We start from the raw sequence: 16,117 nt of genomic DNA on the forward strand, positions 1-16,117 counted from the left end.
GCCTTGATGGGATTCTGAGCGACTGTCCATCGTGATCCTTATCTCGAAGTATAATAAGAAGAGACAGACGTTACTTATATTTTATTTAACGTCAAAATTGATCGAATTGGTGCGATAAGAGCATTGGGAGGGACAGATTTGTTTATGTCATTAATTATGCGTATTCTTTACGATTATCTCTGCTTTTTGAGTAAAAAAATTGACTTCACTTTTTGTGGTTTGAACTCTTTTATATGTGTTGTGTGAACATTTGCTTTATAATATTTCATGGAGTGAGTTTCCAAGGTTGCTACGGGCAACGGAACGTAATGTTTAGTTAGTAAGAATTGTGGATTTTATTGTCTCGGCCGGTGTGGCGAGCGTTTTTCAAAGTAACTTGGTAATTGCCTTGTTAATTTGAATTCGTTGGCGGTCTCTTTGATGCCCCAAGTTGTTTGACCGGTGGTTCCGAATCCGTCATCCGCGTATACACCTCTCAATTCATTTCAGAATGAAGATATCGCCTTCATTATATATTTCTAATTTATTGGAAGTAGTTTAGATACTGGCATTTAAATCGTGCTTTTTAAGTTAATTGGGTCGTTTTTTGTATATTCTTTTAATGATTTATTCTAACTGGATTTGTTCATCAACTTATTGAAATGAGAATAGCGGGTTTAAATGCATTCTCAGTAGGTATATAATTATAATACGTTTTAAGTATAATCGTTTTAGTTGTTTCCTCGCTTCGTTGCTATTATGGGTAATATTCATTAATAAACTGGCCGTATTGCCCTTAACCATCTCACTAGTGTTGTCTTGCAATCTGCAATTTATACTGTCTCTTTCGTCTATAAAACTGTAGGTTTTATTACCAAAAGATTATTTAACAATTTTATAACCTTTAAGCTCGTAGTATTGGAAAAGTTCCTTATGATCCTAACTACAGGTGGTTAAACCTTTTACAAAACAACGTGTAAATATTTTACCTTTTCGACCTCAAAATTTTAAGCAACAAAAGTGTGAAACTTCCTACAAAGCCAAATAAGGAATAATTAAGATTTCCATATACGACCGTGAGGTGCGAGTAATTGAATAGCCAAGCGTCTAACCTCCTGTTCGTTTAAGTTTACATAAAACCGGTATGTCTGTCCACCTCAATATTTGCGTGACGGTTAGCGAGTCTTTGTGTTTTTAGACCATTCATGAGGTTTTCTGGTATTTGAAGCAATAATTCAATAAATGTCAACTGTGCCAAGTCTCTTTTCTAAGATTGCCCTTAGAATTCGCAATTATGCATAGTTTAGACGATTGTTAACATCACGGTGATAATTGTCTCGCGCCCGTTATTAATATTTAATCTATCCCATTCTTACCTAATGAAGATCGACATTTTATGATGTCTACTAAGAAGAAATTATCAATAACGGGCGTTCAAGGATCAATATTGTTTTTTGAGATTAAGTTTTTAGGATAATTGCTAAAAACTAATCTCTGTAATGTTCTCCAAGCTTAAGTCACTATTAAAAATATAAATAAAATAATTGTAAGCCTCAACATTTTAAACGAAGAATTTAATAAAACGAATTAAACGGCTAAAAGCTATGAATCAGAAACGTGACTGCCGCGCGATAACCGTTTTTAATTGCAAACGATACATCTCCATCCGCTATTTATAACTACGAATAATCTTAATCTAAAGTACTATTAGATTCAGTCAGGTTGTAAGGACTAGGCTCCGATACTTCTTTACTCGCAATAGAAACTGAATATATTTCTTAAAATTTATCATTTGAAATTATCTTTTTTTTTTACTGATGCTAAAAGGCTATTGTGGTGGCTATGCCGTACATCTGTAAACAACTCCAGATAAGATTAGATTCCTACCTGAGGCTGGCTACAGATGCGTTGATAGGACTTTAGGACTAAGTTGGAACGCCTCGCATAAGTATGTCCTCCTTAATACACTCTTTAAAGCGGGAGACAGCAATACTTAAAACTGCTGAATGGCGTCAAAATTTTAGTCTTCACATTTTATTTATTGCTAAATGTTTGCAATACACATAAAAGCATCTATACCTTTGTAAAGTTAATCGACCGAAATGTCCTTAAGATAAGAACAATCTACTTCATACATTATTCACAAATCATTTTTAATGTACCGACTACCTATTGTCTCTTTTCTAACATTACTTGACGGTATCTTTATCTAAAGCACCATTAGAATCACTCAGACGTTTAAAAAGAATCTGCGACTGGATGCCACAAGAACTCGTATCGAGATTATCAAACAATCTTTGAAACCCAAAACCAGCGTCAAGTGAACCCAGAAAGGTCATTACACCTTTTTGTTTATCTTTCATAGAGTAAAATTATTTACGTGATGCATTCTTGGCGTGACAGGGGAGGCATTTCGAGTTATTATCATTATCCGTGCAGGGAGTTCGACTAATGTAACTTGAATGTATTACTAAAATATTTTTAATTCAATTAAATCTTTTTCCTTTGAAGTTCTAGACAAAGACATAATTATGTAGATTAGAAATGGTATGTCTGTGATTAATACTTTAAGCTGCCATTTTTTTGTTAATTTTATTTAGTAAAAATGTGTATGAATCATTTCATTTATGTATGTACTATCGGATTTTTTTATAAATATTGAACGGACAAAGTTCATTTTGCATTGTTTCGCTCCTAATTCTCGATTAAATTTTAATGCCCATAATATGATTTTATGTACCTCTACAATAGCTCCGATATTAATTTGATATCGCCTTCACCTTGATTTGTTTCCTCAAAAAAAAACCGTCGATTGGTTCCCATAATTATAATCAAATTGCCATCCGGTATTCTTAAATAAAAGTTATTCTATTAGTAAGTTATCGTTCCTTTGAAAATATTCTGGTGATTTATGAGATTGTTATACCTGTTCTCTGTTACAATATTAAAATATTGTTCAATCACAGTTTTAATTTTGAAGGAACGTTACTTTATTATAATTGCAGATGACATCCAATATCATAAAAGAGATCTCTACCATTGAGCCAAAACTTTTCTCTTTAATATCCAATCTTAATCCTAAAGTGTCGGAGCTAAGCAAGTTTAATGCGCCCGTTACTTCTTCTTAATATGCCGAGTTTTACTGGAATTAAAATTAGAAGTAGTGCCTTATATTATTTTTTCTTCAATGTACAGATTATAAAACTCATTGGCAACGGCAACCCAATACTGAGGCGCGCTGTTAATAATATTAATCGAAGCGATTGGCCACAAAATGCTTTTAACGTAATTCGATTCGGTCGAACTGAAACCTGTGGAACGGAACCAGTTAAATTTGAGCTTCTCCGCTCATTGTTTTGTTACGAAATATCGGGAGGGGGGAGTATTTACAGAGATCATGGAAGGGTGGTACGCACACTTGCGCGTGCGTCGTCGCTGGTCTCGCCTTGAGACTAGAGTCTCGAATTACCCGGATCACGTTCAAGGTGCGCCTGCACAGAATGGTGGTCACCGGAGGTAAATTATGACGTCGTGCCACAACGTTGCGTGGAGATATGAGCACTTTGACAATATACCTGACCTTTCTAGTGTATTGGCCCGAAGATAAATGCTACTTACGTACTTAAATTTACTATCATTGATACCCGTCCGTTGTGCTTTACAACACATTGTATAAAGCCAATATGTAATCCTTTTTAAATTGAAGATTATGATAGCACTTGTTGATAATAGTAATGAGATTTTCAGAAACAATCGAATAGGGCTTAATTAAAATCTGTTATTTTGTAACTACGCTCTGCAATGCAATGCTATAAATAACCGACGGTTCATATAAAGATCTGTGGAACTACATTCGATTTACTCCGCCTCTACCCAGACTTTTAATTAAAGTTCGATATTTTATGGCATGAATCATTAAAACATCGATGAGCATTCATATAGTAATATGGCAGTCTTACACGAATAAGGTGTGTTAAAACTTTTATTAAGATTCACTTTCTTTGTTACAGGTACATACATTCAAAGGAGAAGCCATTCAAATGCACGGAATGTGGGAAAGGATTTTGCCAATCGAGGACGTTGGCTGTCCACAAGATCCTGCATATGGAAGAGTCTCCTCACAAGTGTCCTGTATGTAGTCGAAGCTTCAATCAACGCTCGAATCTTAAGACACATCTCCTTACTCACACTGACCACAAACCATACGAATGTAGCTCGTGTGGAAAAGTATTCCGTAGAAATTGTGATTTGCGACGGCACGCTTTGACTCATGCCGTTGGTGATGTGCCACCCGGAGATGTTTTAGACGTAGGCGAAGAAGATATTGGAAGACCAGGATCGCCAATTGAACCAGGATACGATGATGATGATCCCGAATTGTCATCACCTGAACATTCACCGGTTAGAAGAGCTCGATCGTCATCGATTGAAAGTATCGGACGAGAGCAAAGTGAAGAGAGACCTAGAAGAGTATCGCCATCACCGGTGGAACGCACTCACTGCCATCACAATGAACCTCGAGATAGAGCAAGTCCCTATACGATGCGTCCACAACATCCAGAAAAGCACCGAATGGGAACATCTGAACTGTACGAAAAACGAAGATACACATCAGAAGAAATTATAGAAAAGGAAATGCGTTACAATGATGTTCCCGAACCGCAAGTAAGACATCCACAACTGCAAATCAGAAGAGACTTGCATCAAGTAGCTCCCCCTGATCCATCTAAGATTGGTCAAATGGCAAGTCCACCTATAGACCCTGGGCCTTCCGGAATGTACTTAAGTCCATTCAGAAAAAGAAGTCATCCGCCGGATATTCCAGATAATGTGAGAACATGCGCTGCAGTTTATCGCAGTCGGTCTCCAGAGCCAACTAATTTATCGATGCCTCGACCACCGATAGGCGGCGGAGATGTTGTTGTTGGAATAGCACCAACAATTATGGGTATGCCGTCATATCACAAGTTTGGCCTTCCAATGCCGCCGCCTCATCCACAAATAGCTTATGGTCCGGTACCTCATACAGTGCTAGGACCACAACAAACAGTTGCTCAAGATTTAATTGTAAAACATGCTCCGCCGAAAGACACTGCACCGAGCACTTCAACCAGTGTTACGAATTGTAAGGACATACCACATACTTCTAAAGACCCTGATGATTCGAACTCTAGTTTGATAGCGAATGGCATAAAAAATATTGTGGGTATACAACCGAATACAAATCCCAAACCGGGGACAAGCCAATCTTCAGGGCCCAAGAAAGGGTTCAGTATAGAAGATATCATGAGACGTTGATAAAAAAACGTACTTATCAATGTATTGTTAGACAGATTTGTAAATAGATTAGAAGTAGATATTACTCGTTTAAATGTAGAATTAATGTTGAAGAGTATTATTAGTTAAAGATTCACTTTAAAACTATATGAAATTATTTAGAGGTATGATTGTACGTAATTGTGTCGTGGATTTGGTTTTCGTAAAGATCTCATAAAGTTTGTTTGTGCAGTGTTTTGTTTACCTCCAAATTTTAAAAATTTAGTGTATCAAAATTTAGGCCATACTTATTTCGTAATGTTATGTTGAATTTCAGAATATTAGTAAGAATCAATTACAACTGTACAAGATGTTATATTCTACTTAATTTTGATTTAAGTTACTGTCAAAGTAAGCATAGACTGGATCAAAAGATGAGTGTGTTATTTATTATTTAGATGTTATTTTAAGATGGCAATGTTAGATTAGTTTTAAAGTAAATTTTAATTAAGATATCCTGCATTTTATACTAAGCATGTGATTTCATATGACTTGAGGCAACTTGAACTATTTTTATTATCGCAACAGTAAAGTTTATTGTTAAGAAAACTGATGTAGTAGTTTAAGTCACTTGTTATTTGAAAAAATCTACTTTTCGTAAAAATATTTTTTAACAAAAAGAATAAGTTGATAGAAATCTAAGTTAAATAAACCTGTAATATTTATTTTTGAATATGATGACCATAAGGCAAGAATGTTTGGTTGTAACTGTTGCTCAGATAATGTTTCTATTAGTTATGATTAAATTAGTGCTGTATAAATTCTTTTTATCTAAATAAATTATAACGAAATACAAATGACAATTTTATTTTAGCTTATTTAGTGTAAAATATAGTGTCGACTCTCAAAATGGCTGGAAAAAAGGGTAGTGGTGAACGAGAAAACAATAAAATGGCGTTTTCTACACTCATCGTATCGTAAGAGCGCACACAACACACAACAACATCATTCCTAGACCCAGGACCGAAATCTAAGGTCATTAATTAGAAGTTTACCTGGCTCGTCATCGAAGCCGGAACCCAGACTTCAGACTAGTATAGTAATCGCTGTGCTATGTGGATTATCACTTTACAATGAATGAGGTATTTAGACTGGGAATTTTTGCTACAAGACAATTATGCCGCCACCACTAAGAAGGAAAATAACGCCAGAGAAAGAATATTGGCCTACACAAATATGAAATCCAATATTTTTTAATAATAAATATGATTATTTGTTCGTTTATGTTTCCGGGTTGATGGCCTAATGTTAACAATATGTTGGTGTGTGAAGTGTACCAATTAGTGTTCTTGGCCAGCGTGATAGCCCTATAACCCCTCTCACTTCGAAAGGAGATCCGTGCCCAGCAGTAGGCCAAGGGGTCAAATTGGATTAATGACAAAGACCGTAACAAATAGAACAAATTTAGAACCAACCAGATTTTAGTGAGTAGTTTGCAAAATGATATGTGTAAATATGTGTATTACAAAAGATACCAATCTTTATCTAGACTTTTGGATTGCGCATACACTCATATACTCATATTTACAGCGTTTTTACGTTCAAAACGTTAAAAAACGTCTAGAGCGTGATTTAGAACACGAGTAACGCCATCTATTGTCAAATTTCGGAAGTTTCTTACATAGAAACCAAATAAATGTATCTTCACCTGCAGCTACATGTTACATTACAAATAGGATTTATGGTAAGTAGGTAAATAGTAACTGGTACAAAAACACAGAAGGCAGACCAACAGTTCTTCCCACATCCAGTCCACGCCGATGCGGTTCAAATAGCACAATCTTGTATCTACTATCTAGTGTTGTGTTACGGTACATTCCGAGGATATCGGCTTACGAATCCAGTTGACTACTCTTCATCACGGCTGTAATGCTTTGCATTTATATATGCAAAGCAAATGATAAGGATTTGTTTACTGTAAGTATATATTAATAGGAAGTCGGCTACAGCATGAGTATGAATAAAACTGTGTACATTGCAAAATCATCGAGTCGATTGAATTTATAAAGATAGTTATTGCGATTTATCTGATGTAAATGATACATATACAGACAAAATTTAGACAAAATTATTTATTCAGAAATTATCTTTTACTCAAGTATGAAATACTTATACTCGTAAAACTTTTATACTTATTTACTCTGTAGTAATGATAAGTGGCAGTTTCAGTTTTGCTCTACCCATTCTTCGCCTTAAAAACTTACTCCATCGCTATTGAAGACAAATAGTCGGTACTTGTATATTTTATGAGTATTTTGCAAGAATATACTGTTATGTATTCCTTAGTCCTTCGAGAACAAGCTATTACAGCTGCAACTATGCGTCTGTAACATAAAAGAAGGCTACAAGATAAAAGGTGTTCCTTTTACGAGCACCATTTTACGACGGCTCGCGCGAACTTCGCTTCAGCTACTTGGCGTTTATGGAAATCCCCGCTGCCGAATGAAAAAATAATAAAAAATATTTTTACGACCGAATGTCGTTTCGATATTTTAATCCGGTCGATTCGAGGTGAAAGCACCGTACGAGGTGGCAATCAATTACGTCGCTCGAGATGTGTATAGACTGTGAATAATTGTTAGAGCATCCGATTCCGAATACGATTAGCGTGCCGATTAAATGATTTCTATTTAATCGATTATGTGACTCCGAACTATTATCTTTAATGGCGAAATGGTAAACACGCTACGCTTGGATTGGAAGCTATAAGGTAAACTTTTTTTAAATGAAATATTAAGGTAAATTTTGACACAGGCATAATGCATCAATTATAACGTGTTAATCATTATTTTAATTGTAATTGTAAAACGTATTCATTTTAATCAGCTGACCAAATTCGCAAGATGAAATAAATTCATATTAAGACCTAATTATACTTGCTCTCACACAAAATTAAAAAAGATAAATTAAATTATGTATATAAGTAGAAAAAACTGCGTACGCACGAAACTTGGTTTATTACATTAAGAGACTTAAGTAATTAAGAAACAAATTATTGTAATCAATTACAATGATGTTTAATGACATAGATTTACTCTAGTTCCTACAACCTACATAATCGAACGCGTTCGATGGAAGAGCGGTGTTTGCAATGGACAGAATACAAATGAACTCTAAATGAGGCTCTTTTCATAGTTAGAGGACCTTATACACTTACAGTTGTGAGTCCTTTAAATAAGTTATAGTAAATAGTGTTGATAGCTCCAGACTTCTTTACGCCTTAAGTGGACCTAACAGATTATAAGTTAATTAAAATTTCTATCTTCCTACCTGGAGTACCTTAATATGCCATGATTGAATACTCCCTTACCACATCCTCTATATGGAATCACAGCAGCGTTTAACACTACTGTTCGTAGGCAGTAATAGGTGCTTTAGGAATCAAACCACAAAGGGCTCTACTTTTTTTTTCTTATATAATATAGGAGTAGCAGACGAGCATGCACTCCACCTGATGGTAAGTGGCTACTGCCGCCCATGGACATCTATAATCCACCCCAGATAGGATTTGATATTCCTACCTGAGATCGGTCACAGATGCGCCGCTACTCCTAAGGACTAAGCTGGAACGCCTCGGAAAAGTATGTCTCCCACACACTTCAAACCAGAACACAGCAGCGCTTAACACTGCTGTTATAAGGCAGAAATAGGTGTTAATTAAATGCTACCTTCAAATAGTCAACGTTAACTCTTAATATCCTAAATTGTCACATTTACACGAGTATGCACCGTATTTTACATTGGGTAATAAATAACTTGGAAAGGCACCTACCAGGCGCACATAAAATATAGTTACCTATATGATTATTACTCACGTTTCTGTCGTTCGAGTCATCTTCGTTTATACACGGAAGGCGGAAGTTAGTGTTCCTTTGTGGCTTATATAAGTAATGGCTAAGTAACGACAGCTAACTAACTTAAGTACTTATTACTAACTGTTTCTAAGTAGAACATTAAGTTAGGTCATGTAGTGGTCATGCAGGCTGCGGACATTGTCTGTATGTAACCGGAGTCACTTTCGCATTTCCTCCGTTGCAGTAGGTTCACTTTTCTATATCATGTTTCCCTGGTACTTGGTGGCTATCTTATGTGTGTATAATATAAATATATTAGTAGTAATAACGCTTTCTACATTAAAAGATATTCATCTCCACTCAACTCATAGAAACATAAGAATTAGAATAATTACATACAAAAGAACATCAAGAATTTGAATTTACACAAATAAAACAAGTACATAAACACCTATTCCCAAAACTGTACCCTTAGTATGAGTATTTACGTTTTTACAACAATGACTGTTTTGTATTTGTATACGTATCTCCCATACATTTCCAATAAGTTCTGATACAGTCCGCTAGGGGCGCTGGTTGGAAATGTATGGGCATATACGAAAAGAAATACATAAACATTCATTTTTGTAAAAACGTAAAGACTCATCATACTAAGGGAACAGGAATCTAAATTCATCAAAGTAGGTGTTTTTGGCCGGAAATCGAACCCGGCACCATCTATGTGTCTGAACGATATGGGAGGTAATTGTTGCGTAACGTGAGGCCGTATGTATCGTAATATAAAAGTTACTTTATATTTACGTTTTCGTCATTGGTTACATTGACTGTTTCATATTTAAGGTTATGTTATTTGTTATACACACCACACAAGTATAACATTATTATAATCAGTAACAAATACACTATTTTCCTTACAAGTGGTGCCATCTGTGCCAACAAAAGCCTGTCTCCTAAAAATACGTAAAAGAAACTAAAAAAATAAAAAGTAAGATACACTTTAATCCTAAAAAAATAACAAAAAAAATCAACCGAATTATATGTCACTAAAAGTAGAAATAATTGAAATAAACGTTGGTTTAGTACATATTTCTGAAGTCAGCGTTCAATGTATTTCGTTGGATAATGGCGTAAACAGCGTGTCCAATGTTATATATACCGATGTGTCCGATGTGATGTATACAGTATACCTATTAAATAAATAAAATTATGCCAAATAATATTTACAAGCTTAATATTAAACGTTGCAGCTGCAGCCTCCATCAAGATCTACACTTCTTAAATTGATTAATGACAGAACAAATTGAAACGAAATATTTCAACATACGTATTGAGATTGGATTAAAATATTAATTACCGCACTGCTAATGGAATCTCTGTAATTTAAACGCTTCACACCCGTAATCCGGATCTATGTACTTTTGGGTTCTGTAAAAAAGGAACTATTTTTCTACGTTTAAGTTTAACTGTTTCAAAGGGTAAAATTTTCTACAATAAATTTTAAATAACAAACAATGAAATAAAAACAAAAAAGTAAAGTAAGTAACTTAACATTAAATTAATATTGTGTAAAACATTTTAACAGGCCAAATGTGAATCAAGCATGTATCGCAAACCAAATAATAAAAAAACATGCTTTGCTTCATATCAAAATTATTTTTACGAAAAATGTTCCATTTAAATCTAGTAGGACAGTTGATTTTGCAGCTTTTCTGCTAAGAACAGAATGAAAATGGTTAATGATTAAAAAGAGGCGTTAAACATGTTTCACATATCTTTAACTTATAGAAAACCATGTGGATCTTAAGAAAAGTTTTCCAAGCGTTTAAGGAAATCATAATTATTTTTCCATAATTTCGAAGTCAGAATTCAAAATTAATACTATTATACTATTAAAATTACTAATATATCTTGTAATACAATAACTTAGTTCTAGGAACAATAACTTTCTAGATTTGTTGATGCGTGAACGGATGTAACTAGTATACCTAAGCTTTGATGCCCGAATAATTATAACATGACGTGTTCAAGATAAGTTTTGATGGCAAGAAGATCTGATAAGATGATGATTATAAATTGTAATTAAGCAAGGCTATTGTAATGCGTATGAAAACAAACAGTGTTCTTGTAACTTCATTGTTAAATACGTAGAATTATTTTGATACGCTGATTTACATTTTATTTCGAAGAAGTATGACCTATTTTTCTTTCTGAACTACTTAATTATTAAGAAATAAATTGAGCCAAGCAACTATTTAGTAGAAGTCTAAAAAAGCAAGTGAAGATAAAGTGTTTCTATTTGTTTTCAGAATTATTGTAAAAAATAATTAAGTTTTGTCGATTTAGAAGATGACAAAAGTAAAGGAAATTAGAAAATAAAAAAAATGAAAGAGAAGTCAAAGGTACAAACAAATATACAGTCCACCTGATGATAAGCGGTCTCTACCACCCATAGATACCTGTACATGACAAATAAATTTGAAGAGTTTGGTCACAGGTGCATTTCTTCTAAATACTAAGTTGATATTCCTGGAATCATGAAGCCTTGTGATATTGGGAGGAGTCGCGCAATCGTAGTATACCATCGTAGTACCGGTTACACTAACAGCTGCATGCATGAACTTCCAATGCTTCTATCTCTCTTTCTGCCTCCTTGTGTCTCTCTCAGTTGTCTCTAAATTTCTTCTAATTCTAACACCCTAATACTTCCAAAAAAGTGCCATTGATGATGATGTCAGGCAGAACTTTGGCAATCAATTACCTATAACATCATAACTTGAGGTACATACCCGGATCTGCAGGTACCGTAATCGTAAATCTGCCACGTGCTCCGAATCCAAAGCATAACGAGCTTAACTTAAAGAAACGTAAAGAAATACGTCGAGTGGGAAACCCGTATAGGTAATCTAAACCACTGTACAGTACGTGATGAGAAAGCGTAGTGATATCGCAACTGATACCTTACACACGGTGCCATAGAAGCAGTAACTTCAAGGGCAATTGTCGACAACCGTATAAGAAATGAACATCGCTCGTTTTTAAAATACGAAAATAAGTACAAAGTACCACCTTCGAAGGTGGTACAACCCTTTGTGATCCGACATCGGCGGCACCACCGCCACACCTATTTCTGCCTCATTACAGCTGGTTAAACGCTGCTGTGTCCTGGTTTGAAGGGTGTGGTAAGGGAGACATACTTTTCCGAGGCGTTCCAGCTTAGTCCTCGGCGCATCTGTGGCCGAACTCAGGTTGGAATATGCAATCCTATCTAATCAAGGGTTGATTATAGCTATCCATGAGTGGCACATGAGTAGTCACTTAGCATCAGATGGACTGCATGCTCGCCTGTTACTCTTATATTATAAAAAAAAAAGTGCAAATTAAGTTCACGGTAAAATTAAGTTTATAGTTGTGCTCAGTGTTTTATCTAAATATTTAATTTAAGTCTCCAAAATAGGTTCAGTTTGTAAAAAAAAACCTTCCATAAAATGGCAATAAAATCTGTTCTGACGTTTTAAAATTACCAAAAAAAAACACCCGTCATAGCTAAACTTGAAAACTATGTGTATGTGTGTGTTTGTGTTTGTCAAAATAAATTTCTTAGATGTCTTGGTTTTGTGAAATGAAACCGTTGATCTTAGAGTGTGGTACTAATTTTGTATAAGTCGACTTCGCTTCAATTTTATTTATATTAAATTAGATTAGTTTCACGTTCCACTTTTGTGACCTTGCGGTTGAGTGTTCAGTAGGTTAACATCGGATGGAATTTATTACACTTAATTCATTGTCAACCAATTTATATCACCGACAAATACCTTTCGGGTAACGTTTCGGGTTCGACTCCCGGACACGCACACGCACACACATGTCAATTTGGATTTATATCCAGGATCATGGTGTTTGTTTATATTCATGGCAAACACTGCCCTTTAGTAAAATCACCTCAAATTATTTGATTTGAACCGGTCGATTATCAGAAATACATATTACTTTTCTGAAGTTGTTCTCATAATTCTAGAACAAATATTTTTAAGCGAACCCCTTGTTAAACGACTTCCCAAAGCTCATATTGGACACGCTGTTTATGCCATTATCCAACGAAATATATTGAGCGCCTAGTTCAGAACTATGTACTAAACCGACATTTATTTAAATTATTTTTTACTTTGTAGTGACATAGAAGTCGGTTTTATTTTTGTTGTATGTCCTTGCTAACTGTATGTAGCCCACACGCGTCTTAAGTGCCGACATACATGAACTGAATACATACAAACCCATGAGCAACACATTCGAAGAAACCATACGATACTTCATTATGACTACTTTCTGGTAGACAATGTGTCACCTTTGCCTCTTTGGTGACATATGAATAATTGTCTTCCAATCAAAATGCATGCATGACTTCAAGGTTGGTTCCAATGTATTTTTAATGAAATTAGCAATTATTGCAAATCGCCTGATGGCAAATGTTTATTTGCTTTTTAGTGATTACAATCGACTCCAAGTTGAATAGGTCTGTTGAAATCAGTCAAATAAGAGTTGTTAAGACCTTAACGGCCTAAAGGTAATTCATTTAGTAGGTATACTCCGCATCGAGTTTCCATAAAATAGCTGAATCATCAATTGTCTATGCTTAAAGTAACATGTCAGGTGGAATTCTTACTCCTGAGGATTAACTTGGAAAAATTGAAATGCCTCTTAATAATAAAAAAAGCCCAATTACATTGCTTGCCAAAACGCAATAGATATAACTACTGAAAAAAAAACATTTAATTTTTAAAATGCAGAAGTACACACAGGTATAAACACAGGTGCCTGCAAGGCAATATTAATTTTATCGACTTCAGTGTGACTTTCGTAATCTTGTGTGGTCCGGCGGTCTGCATCTTTTTTCGACTGTTTCTATTGCTGGGCAGTCTTCGCTCAGAATATGAATGCTGGAAAAGTAAACATTAATAGACTTCACAAGATTCTAAGAATATTTAACTCTCAATAGTACTCGTAAAGTATGCAAAAAATATAGAAGCCGTACGTTTTTTTTACGATACAAGTACTAAAATTTAGTCTCTAAAACCGTTATGAAGCACTGCACTTTCAATTTTAGAACTTTATGGGGCCTTGAGCTCGCATTAAAATGATAAGGCTGCCTTCGAATAACTTAGGGTTTAAACAATAGGTTTTGTACTATTTATTGCTGGTATGGGTTGATAACAAACCAGACTGCCTTAGGCTTGTTAGGAATGAATGGATACATAGCGAGCTCAATACTGCAAAACATTTTATGCCCAGTTGCTGGGCTTGGATCTATCCCTCTAATGGAGAAAAGTCTAGATTTATAGATCATATTTTCTAACGCTAGTTTGACGTGGATTCGTGAATTAAGCTTCGAAGTAATGATATGGTAATTGCATTGCTTTTAAGGCCTATTTTCCTGCTGTCTAAGGATAATCTGGACCGATGGCTCAACTACGCTTAGTCAGTAGCGGTCACCCATCCTAGTCTCTACTGCGCCAGACGTTACTTAACTTTGTAGATCACTGATGATCTATAAGACTTAGCTCTAACTGTGAGTACTTGATATTTTCTCATTAGTTGAAATATTATTTTCGTGTAGAATCAACAAACATTTGCGACTCACACCATTCGGTAGCGATTAGTTTTGTCTTGTAATAAAAATAGGCCACTTCTTTCTTGAAAATACGTCGAATTGTTGCGTAAAAGAAAATGAACATTAACAAATATAAGCATCACGTCTGTCTGTGAAAATTGCTACTTATATAGAATGAACTGCATAATAATATGCATGCAAAGTGCACTCAATGCGCCAGTTTAGAATATCGGACCCGTTGCAACTGCGTCGACTGCGCTGGACCTGCACTATGAAACTACGAACTTGGGAGTATATATTTTTCTTTCATTCCTTCATTATTGACTTATTTTATTTGTTTATTTATTTATTGACACTACGCCATTTCGAGATTATGCCATCAATATGGAATGTCTATGGAATACGTCCATGGTTTTAGCGTATTTTTGCAGTGTACACAAATGTAGTGCTACTACTTAGTAGGTATTTATTTAATAAGATACTCTTTGGTTCCGGATGTCTACAATAACACTAAGGAATATATATGTTTATTTTTGTAATACGAGAGTGGAAATACAGTTCACCTAATTTGTCGCGCAGTTTAGGTTGTAAATAAAAATCAAATTTCAAAAATTCAAAAATTTGAAGGTGGTAGAACCCTTTGTGGTTCGACTCCGGCGGCACCACCGCCACACCTATTTCTACCTAATAACAGCAGTGTTAGGCGCTGCTGTGTTCCGGTTTGAAGGGTGTGGTAAGGGAGACAGACTTTTCCGAGGCGTTCCAGCTTAGTCCTCAGGGGTAGCGGCGCATCTGTGGCCGACCTCAGGTAGGAATATCTAATCCTATCTGGGGTTGATTACAGATGTCCATGGGCGGCAGTAGCCACTTACCATCAGGTGGACTGCATGCTCGTCTGCTACTCTTATATTATAAAAAAAAAAAAAAAAAAATCTATTGTTTTTTTTCGTAAGTAAGAAATTATAATACAAAAGCATAAGTACCCATTTTTTATTACAATATTGTTCAAAATTCCACATCTACTCTAATGAATCTATATTTATTCCATTTTTATATTAATTTAATAAAGTTGCCTAAAATCTGCAGTTTACGTGGTCGAAGTATTTTGTAGGTACGCATTATCTGACCGGTACGGCCAAAGCATCGAGCAAATCCTAGGGCTGGTAGTTATTTTAAATTAATTTACTTAATTATTCATAAATTAAAATATTTAATTATATTATTTAATGTGGAAAATTGTTCTTGATATCATTGTTTACTCCATAGACTAAAATACACTTAAAATATTGATTTAATCATTGTCAACTTTTTGGTGGGTAGATATAAAAATTCCTCCGAAGTTGTCTTTTAATGTCACTACTTTGCAACCAGTCGTCGACTTCCGCTCGGCGTAATTGTGATATTCTATATGTAAGGTCTAGAT

General features: G+C 35.0%; 1 protein-coding gene across 1 annotated transcript in view; it reads left to right on the plus strand.

Annotated features, from left to right (window-relative positions):
* bowl (brother of odd with entrails limited) overlaps positions 1 to 6,092 on the plus strand; it is a 35,334-nt gene extending 29,242 nt beyond the window's left edge. Inside the window, exon 3 of the mRNA XM_073088785.1 lies at positions 3,990 to 6,092. Coding sequence (XP_072944886.1) covers positions 3,990 to 5,277 — 1,288 coding nt within the window. The 3' untranslated portion in view covers positions 5,278 to 6,092. The remainder of the gene's footprint in view (positions 1 to 3,989) is intronic.
* The last annotated feature ends 10,025 nt before the right edge of the window (positions 6,093 to 16,117 follow it).

The sequence above is a fragment of the Epargyreus clarus genome, unplaced genomic scaffold (genome assembly GCF_041222505.1).
Source record: "Epargyreus clarus isolate Ecla_fem2 unplaced genomic scaffold, WU_Ecla_fem_2.2 ptg000027l, whole genome shotgun sequence".
Lineage (NCBI taxonomy): Eukaryota > Metazoa > Arthropoda > Insecta > Lepidoptera > Hesperiidae > Epargyreus > Epargyreus clarus.